The following is an 8,919-nucleotide window of genomic DNA, read 5'->3' as shown; positions in this document are numbered from 1 at the left end:
ATTCACCAATGTTCAGTGCTCAAGAACAACAGGCTAAACAAAGCAGAACAAACCCTTCCCACAATTGTTCTGTTAGGAAATCCCTTCTCGGATCTAGATAGCTTCTCTCCTTGATTGATCCACGCTTCCTGCAAAGCCACGAAAGCCAATTTGGAGAGTTAAGTCTGACGAAGATTCATAGATTGGGTCAATTCAGTCAGTGGGTCTCTCCCCAGGGTGAGGACACATGAAGAAAAAACTCTACCCATGAGCAGGATGAGAAGATGGATGGCGCGCCTTTTACCTGTAGGTACATCTGATGCAGTTGGACCCATAAGTGCCGATTGCAGGTCTTTGGATCCCTGCCGAGGCCAAGCAGGGATGGGCTTCTCGGGCTTGGGCTGTCCAATGGTTAGAGCACCTGTTTCGAGGCGGGGGAGGGGGGAAGAAAAGACATGAATTATAATGAATTCCAATTGCTTCCATTCATCTCACTTCTGGACGGGGACAGGTCAGAGGTGGATTCTGACCAGTTTGGACCAGTTCGGCCGAGTAGGTAGTAACTCGTCCTGCCACATCCCCGAACCAGTTCCCTCGGCCATCTTGTTTTTTGCTTTTGCGCATGTGCAGAAGCATTTTTTTAGTATGGTGCATACATGCATAGCATACATTCAGGACGCGCACCAGTGGTAGGTTACAGCCGGTACGTCCTGGTACGGGCGTACCGGTGCCTGCTGGGAGCACCAAGTACCGTTCGGTTCCGTTGCTTGGGAGGGCCCGCCTGCCTGCCCTCCTTACCTGTATTTGACCCAACTGGGCCATTTTCACACATGCATGCAGTGTATGGCTCCTGTGCTACACTCTGCTGCACAGCTGGTGCGTCGCACACGGGGGACTCCCGGCCCTGTCGCAGCGTACCGGTTGCGACGGGATCCAGAGCACACCGCTGGCTCGCACACAGCGCGTCCCTGAGCGAACTGGCAGTAGCAGCAGGCAAGACCCACCCCTGGGAGAGGTAGAAGTTCACCTGGACAACAGGCCCTCTTGCGGTCCTGAGGGGAGTCGGCCAGCATCAGCTCATCCCCGTCGGGGCTCTCAATAAGCATCGCTGTGTAAGGGGTCACGATGTGATGATCCAACGACATCTGCAAGATGGCCTTGGTGATGTTTCTTTTCACGGCAGCAGAAGGAGCCACGTTTCTGGGCGACGTTCAAAAACAAAGGCAAAGGACCACTTAACGACTGCCGGACTCACTCAACAGCTCCGGTGATTCACTGAACAACCCTGGCTCAAAAGCTCGTAAGATTTGGTGAGCCACCACAGGCACCCTCCCCCCCCCCACAAACACACAAGTGATGTCAAGCTGGCCACACCCATCCTTGCCACGGCCATCCCTGAGGTCAAGTATAACCCTGATGCATCCCGCAATGAAATCGAGTTTGACACCTCTGAACTAGGTTGATGCATTGAAGTGTAAATTATGGGATGAGATAAGTGTATACAACCAACGGTAGTAAATCATGTAAAAATCAACCAAGTTTAATACTAGCCAGGCTTTGGACCATGTGCATTTGCTTGATCTTGTGAACTGGATCAGGATAGTGTGTAAAGTGGTTAAGAATAACCATGTTCTTCCAGTCCCAAAGGTGCTTTTTTTTTCTTTTTTAATAATTTTTTATTTTACTTTTAATTTTCAAAACAAACACAACACATCCTTCTTTACCTACTGTAGAAAGTGTATCAGCTGGTTACAAAAAGAATTTCGTGCATCTCTTCCACAGTCAACAAACATAATCCATGTTAACTCAAGTATTTTAACTCAGATATTTATACATGTTACCATCATCATACCTCCGTTTTCATTTGAATATAATGCCAGTACGTGGTTATGGATTAAATCTTGGTATATTTTATGATGAAGGACGTTTAAACAATTATAGTCAAAGGTTTTTTTTTTTCAAGAGGCAACTGGACTTTCTGTTTTTTCTTCGAAGACATTTCACTTCTCATTCAAGAAGCTTCTTCAGCTCTGATTGGATGGGGGTGAGTCGTTAAGGTCACCTGGAGAATTTTGACCTAATTTGAACATCCCTCTCTCAACAGAGGGGAGGGATATGACATCAGCAATCTCCAATCTACAACACAGTCCTTTCAACCGCTCCAAGGTTACACAATCCTTTGCACCTGAGGACACAGATAAATCTCCAAGTGGCCTCAACGACTCGCTAAAAGGATGCAAATGACCAGCAGTCTGCAAGGAGTATAAAGCCTTCCATTCCCCACCATCCAGTCAGAGCCGAAGAAGCTTCTTGGATGAGAATCGAAACGTCTTCAAAGGAAAACCAGAAACCCCAGTTGCCTCTTGGAAAAAAGTACCTTTGGGACAACTATGACCTGAGTGACTGAGAATCTCCAAAGACATGTTCTCCCAGGTTCCTTCCAACCAGCCCAGTCTACCCCTTCTTACCTTTCAGCCATGAGTTGGTTGACAGTCAGGTAGGCCCACAACTTTTCCGTGAATTTGGGATCCGCGTGCTCATCCTTGTCAAGGAACTCATCCAATCCCTCCACATCTGCCAGAGTCTCCAAGATTAACTGCGCGTTGGACTGATTGACAAAAAACAAAACAAAACAGAGAAATAAGCCGCGTGTCGGCTAGCAAAGCCAACTACAATATTTTGGCCTTCTCACAGCCCGCTAAAACGGTCACAGGTAAGTCCTCGACTTACGAATCGCAACCGAGCCCAGACATTTCCGTTGTTCGGCGAGACGTTTGTTAAGTGAGTTTTGACCCATTTTACGGCCTTTCCTGCCACAGTTGTTAAGTGAATCCCTGCAGTTGTGAAGTCAATCTCACAGCTGTTAAGTGAGTCTGCCTTCCCCATCAACTTCGTTGGTCAGAAGGTCGTAAAAGGGGATCGCATGACCCCGGGACACTGCAACAGTCCTAGATACATGCCAGTGGCCAAGCGGTTGAATTTTGACCACGTGACCATGGGGATTCTGCAGTAGTCATAAGTGTGAAAAATGGTCATAAGTCAGTTCTTCAGTCGAATTGTATCTTTGAACGGTCACCAAACAAATGGTTACGAGTCGAGGACAACCTGAAGTGTACTTTCCTAGGAATCTCTTATCTAAGTTATAACCTTGCTTAACATTTCAGGATTAGCCAAGATAAACTTTTTTTCTGTCCCCTAGATGGGTTCTCTCTAGCTAGAGGAAAAATATCAGGAGAAGGACATGCAATCAATCAATCAATCAGAATAGAGCTGGAAGGGACCTTGGAGGTCTTCTAGTCCATCCCCCTGCTTGAACAGGAGACCCTGCGACATTTCAGACAAGTGACTGTCCAGTCTCTTCTTAAAAACCTCCAGGGATGAAGCACCCACAACTTCTGGTGGCAAACTGTTCCACTGGTTAATTGTTCTCACTGTCAGGAAAGGTCTCCCCCATTCCAGGTTGCTTCTTTCCTTGATTAGTTTCCATCCGTTGAATAGAATAGAATAGAATAGAATAGAATAGAATAGAAGGGACCTTGGAGGTCTTCTAGTCCAACCCCCTGCTTACAATAGGCAGGAAACCCTATGCCATTTCAGATAAATGGTTATCCAATCTCTTCTTAATTCACAACTTCTGGAGGCCAGTTGTTCCGCTGATTAATTGTTCTCTAGTTCTAGGTTGCTTCTCTCCTTGATTAGTTTCCCTCCATTGCTTCTTCTCCTGCCATCGGGTGCTTTGGAGAATAGCTTGACTCCCTCTTCTTTGGGGCAACCCTTAAGATACTGCGCACTGCTATCATGTCTCCCCTAGTCCTTCTTTTCTCTAGATTAGCCAAACCCAAATCCTGCCACCATTCTTCATATTCTAATATATACAATCTCCGGAAGACTCACAATTTCTTCATAAAAGCTTGAGAAAATTCCCACCATTTCACAACTCATCATTTGCGGTTACCTTCAGTGTGGACTTACCGCTGTGGCTGTTACCACACTCTGCAAATGCTGCACATTTTCAGTGTCAACTTTTCCCGACACCACAATCTCTGACCCTCCAAAATAATGTTGGAAAGTGCTCTGGGTTACGTCAGACACCAAACCTTCCGGATAGTTGAAGTCTAGTTTTTTGAGAAGCGGGGTAGAAACCTGGTTGTAGAATTTCTGCAAATTCAGGAAAATAAAGGTGTCAGCTGTTTACTTTTGAAAGACTCTTGTGCCTGATGTGGGATATACATTCCTTGTTGAGCACAAAGGTATGAAGAGCACAGGTATATCCCATTTCCTAAGGATCATAATCCAGTCGCAATAAAAAGAGAGTGAAAAAAGTAGAGGAAGTTTGGAGTAGTGGTTAAAGTATGATCTAGAAACCAGGAGACGGTGAGTTCTAGTTCCACCTTAAGCATGAAAGCAGACTGGGTGTCTTTGGGCCAATCGCGAGGAGACACCATTAATATTGTGTATGTCTTGATGCAGAGGGAGGATGTCCTCAGACAGAAATAATTTTGGTCGGAAGTTAATAAAAAGGCCTTCTGTATCAAAAATCCCTGAAATCCTAGGTGATTCTCTAGATCCCTTCCATCATCACCTTTTCAGATTATGTTGCTACCATATACATGTATACATCTGAATTTTGCATTCATTTATTTATTTGTCATGGTTATGTAGTGTATATTGGAGGTGGAGACCCTTGGAGAGCTGTAGGCAACGAAATTTCATTTTAATGTATGCTGATTAGTGTACATTCCAAGTGACAATAAAGTTATTCTAAGTTGGCTCAGCCAACTTAAATGGGTTAAGCCAGGGGTGTCCAAACTTGGGAACTTTAAGACTTGTGGGGAATTCTGGGAGTTGAAGTCCACAAGTCTTAAAGTTCCCAAGTTTGGACACCCCTGGCTTAAGCCAAAATAGGGAAGCAAGCCACCATTTGAACTGATGCTAAATTGATAACCTAGATCAGCGATGGCTAACCTTTTTGTTGTCAGGGGGAGGCTGTTTTTGCCCTCCCCAGGCTCCAGAAAAGCCTCCAAAGCCTGAGAAGGGGGAAAAAATGGGCTCAAGTTCAGAAACGAACTAGGTCCACTGGGCCTGTTTTTCGGCCTCCCCGGGCTCCAGAGGCTTTCCTGAAGCCTGGGGAGGGCGGAAACGACTTCCCCCGGCCCTCCGGAAGACCGAAAATCAACTGGCCAGTGCACACATTCGCGCTGGAGCTGACGACTCGCGTGCCGGCAGATATGGCTCCGCGTGCCACCTGTGGCACGTATGCCATAGGTTTGCCGTCACGGATCTAGATTATGGTTCAGATCTGTAATTGGAGAAAGCCGCCAAGGCCTAAAGATAAATGGTATTTTGAACTGAGAAACATCATCATCATCATCATCATCATCTTTTAATGACCCCATAATCCCAAGCAGGGTGGAGTCTGGCAACTAAATGGAGCTAGCAGAGTGTTTAATGGCCGGAGCCAGTGCGGAGTTATATTTCGCAGATATAGTCTCAGCATGCCCATAGAGGGAAATATCTGCCTCAGTGGTGGGCTCCGGATCCCGTTCCAACTGGTACAGTTGGAACGGGCCCGGCGTCGTCCACATGGATGTGCGCAGCATGCACATGTGTCTTACTGCTTCCCCGAGCCTCCATAATGCTCCAGCTGCTCAGCAGAGCATTGCGCAGGCTCTGTATGCGCTGTGCATGTGAGCGGAAGCCCTGAAGACTTAAAAGACCAGTAAGGAGCTCGGGCGGGCGGGCCCTCCGGAGCACTGTACCGAAACAGTATCTGGTCCTCCAGGCAGGCTCCGGTACAGCTGTACCGGGGCGTACCGCCTGCAAGCCACCACTGATCTGCCTCTACCTAGGATCGAACTCTTAATTGTGAGGTGAGAGCTCTACCTCTAGGCCGCCGCACCACTCAACCAAGAAACAGCCTGGTTTATGTTTATGGTTGGACAAAGCCTGTCCAAAGTCAGAAGAAGCAGTTGGGTACGGATTTCTCCTTCCCTTCTCCCTTCCTTTACTCTGCAGGTGGAAAAGTCACCTTCATTTGGGAAGAGGTCTCCTGGTTGCCAAAGATGCGTTGTGCGGCACCGTTGTTTTCCATCGCCAACCTCTTCAGAAAATCATAGTCCACATCGAAGCCGATTCCGAGACAGAACAAAGAGATATCATCCCGGTTATGCTTTTGCACGTTTTTCTGAATCGTTGGCAGCTTTAGTTCTCCTGATAGGAAGAGGAAAGACCAAAATGAGGACCTCCTTCCAGGATTGGCCTCTTGACACAGGGGTGTCCAATCTTGGCTACGTTAAGGCTTGTGGACTTCAACTCCCAGAATTCCCCAGCCCGCAATGCTTTCACGCTTAAGGACTAGAATTCCCTGTTGCCTGGTTTCTAGGCAGTAACTTAATCACCATGCTGGCTGGGGAATTCTGGGAGTTGAAGTCCACAAGTCTTAAAGTTCCGAAGTTTGGACACCCCTGTCCTAACCGAAAGCCCCCAGCTCAATTCTGGGAAATGACCGGAAGTCCGGTTCCCCCATGATAGAGTCTCTTCCTAGCGTGGCGTCCTTTTTCCTCTGCCAACCGGAAGTACAGTTCACCACCACCACTACCACCATAGAGTCTCCTCCTAGCATGGCATCCTTTTCCCCCTGCCAACCGGAAGCCCTGTTTCCCCACCATAGTTTCCTCCTAGCATAGCGTTCTTTTTCCTCTACCAGTCCTAACCAAAAGCCCTAACCCTAAACCTTTCAATTGTGGAGCCGACCGGCAACAGGGAGCTGCAGCAGAGGGATGAAAGAGCCATATGCAGCTCCAGAGCCTGACCCCTGAACTATCCCAAAAGATTGGAGTCTCATGTAACCCAAAGCGCCTTCCAGAATTATTTTGGAGGGTCAGAGATTACCAACAGCAATGCCGGCTCAGAAAGTTGAAGTCCACAAGTCTTAACGTTGCCGAGACAAATTCAGGAGCAAAAGAGGATGAATAAAACAAGCTGGAAAAAGATCAAAAAGTGGCTGGAGGCAATAACGGGAGTTAAAATAGAATGGAAACCGGAAATCTTCTTATTAGGATTACTGCCTACAAAATACAAAAAAGAAACCCAGTACTTAATATTGCATATAATAACAGCGGCAAGGATTGCCTATGCCCAGAAATGGAAAAACAAGCTAACTCCAAGCGAAGAGGAAATAATAAGAAAGGTGATGGACTGTGCCAAAATGGACAAACTAACTAAAGAAATCCAGGGAAAAGAAGAATCAGAATTCTATCAGATATGGGATAAATGGTATAGGTGGATGGAAGAAAGAAATAGGAATCCTAGGCGATAAATAAGCAGAATGTGGTAGCTCTTATAGATTGTTGTCGGTGTTAAAATGTTTATTCATCGGATAATATTCTGGATAAAAGAATGATTCTGGATAAAAGTACTTTCAAACAAATGTAGCTAAAGGAGAATGTTGGTATATTCTTTGATTTAAAATGCACAATTCAATTTGAATGAAGTATAAAGAATGATTGTAGTAATGCACGGAATTTAATTGTAACCAATCGACATGCTAGCTGGAAGACGTATTGAAGAGTGTTTTGTGTGTGTGTTATCTAATTAAAACAATAAAAAATAATAATAATAAAAAAACAAGCTGTTCCAACGACAATTTCTCACACATTTCTTGAAAACCTAGGTGTTTTTTTCCCCTGGCTTGTAGGGTGGGAAATGAAAGCCTGAATGTCCAGGTCTTACCAACAGTTGGGTCTCCATCCGAAACCAATATTATCATGGAGACAGAACTTGGATCCAGCATCCCCAAAGAGTTGGCTTCATTTAAAATAAACATGGCTCGGAGAAGGGCATCGTTGATGTTGGTTCCTGTTAAAAATTAAAAAGGGAACAAGAAAGTTTTTTTTAAAATGTCATATTATTGTACGTCCATTATTTATTTTTGATGAATGAAGGCAGAGGAAGAAGGAGAGGATGAGAGAAAGAGGAGGAAGAGAAAAAGGAGAAGCAGGAGAGGAGGAGGAGGAGGAGGAGGAGGAGGAGGAGGAGGAGGAGGAGGAGGAGGAGGAGAAGAAGAAGAAGAAGAAGAAGAAGAAGAAGAAGAAGAAGAAGAAGAAGAAGAAGAAGAAGAAGAAGAAGAAGGGGCGGGGAGGAGAAAAAGGAGAAGGAGAGGAGGAGGAGGAGGAGGAGGAGGAGGAGGAGGAGGAGGAGGAGGAGGAGGAGGAGGAGGAGGAGGAGGAGAGGAGAAGGACGAGGAGGAGGAAAAGGAGAAGAAGGAGGAGGAGAAGAAAAAAGAGAAGGAGGAGGAGAAAAGGAGGAGGAGGAGAAGAGGAGGAGGAGGAGGAGACAACAACAGGAGGAAGAGATAGTATAGCTTAGTAAAATAGATGATCCTAGTTATACAGACTGAGCAAATAAGAGGAATATTTTAATTGGGGTCAATAATTTATCTCCAAAATTTGAATCTCCTCTCCAGGATTCTTTGAGGAAAGCCGGGGGGCTTAATACAAAAGCGACCAAAGTCTTTTTAGTGCAGGGAAGCCTCGCGTACCCCAAGTTAAGTAAACGTTCCAAACAGAGGCCCCCCCTTTTTAAAAAAACAAATCCTTTCGATTCCCTGAGGTTCCTCACCTCCATTGGGGTGGATTCCTTCAACATACTTCTTGGCTGCTTCTGTCTGGATTTTGGAGGCTTGCACCAAACTGTCTCTCCAGCACCGGACGTTGTGGTTGAAATCCAGGATAGAAAACTGATCATCGGATCGGAGATCACCCAGGATGGTCTTCATAGCTTCAACGGTCTGAAGGGTCAAATAAAATCGGATAAAAGTTCGTAAGGTTTTGGGCCCCACAGTCTCCTTCCTTGGAAATATGGCTGCTTTTATGATCCCTGCTGAAAGACACGTGCAGAAATGCAGAGTCTGAAACCGCCGCAAGAGAGGAAGGGTTGGTG

General features: G+C 46.0%; 1 protein-coding gene across 1 annotated transcript in view; it reads right to left on the bottom strand.

Annotated features, from left to right (window-relative positions):
* ITIH2 (inter-alpha-trypsin inhibitor heavy chain 2) overlaps nt 1-8,919 on the bottom strand; it is a 31,242-nt gene that overhangs the window by 3,740 nt on the left and 18,583 nt on the right. Inside the window, exons 10-16 of the mRNA XM_081958695.1 lie at nt 8,599-8,767; nt 7,711-7,836; nt 6,008-6,189; nt 3,952-4,137; nt 2,448-2,587; nt 1,007-1,179; nt 170-400 (exon numbers count right to left, since the gene is read on the bottom strand). Coding sequence (XP_081814821.1) covers nt 170-400; nt 1,007-1,179; nt 2,448-2,587; nt 3,952-4,137; nt 6,008-6,189; nt 7,711-7,836; nt 8,599-8,767 — 1,207 coding nt within the window. The remainder of the gene's footprint in view (nt 1-169; nt 401-1,006; nt 1,180-2,447; nt 2,588-3,951; nt 4,138-6,007; nt 6,190-7,710; nt 7,837-8,598; nt 8,768-8,919) is intronic.

The sequence above is a fragment of the Natrix helvetica genome (assembly GCF_964273705.1).
Source record: "Natrix helvetica genome assembly, chromosome: 6".
NCBI classification, from domain to species: Eukaryota; Metazoa; Chordata; class Lepidosauria; order Squamata; family Natricidae; genus Natrix; species Natrix helvetica.
The sequence above is the reverse complement of the archived record's forward strand: the minus strand, read 5'-3'. Positions and strand labels throughout refer to the sequence as shown.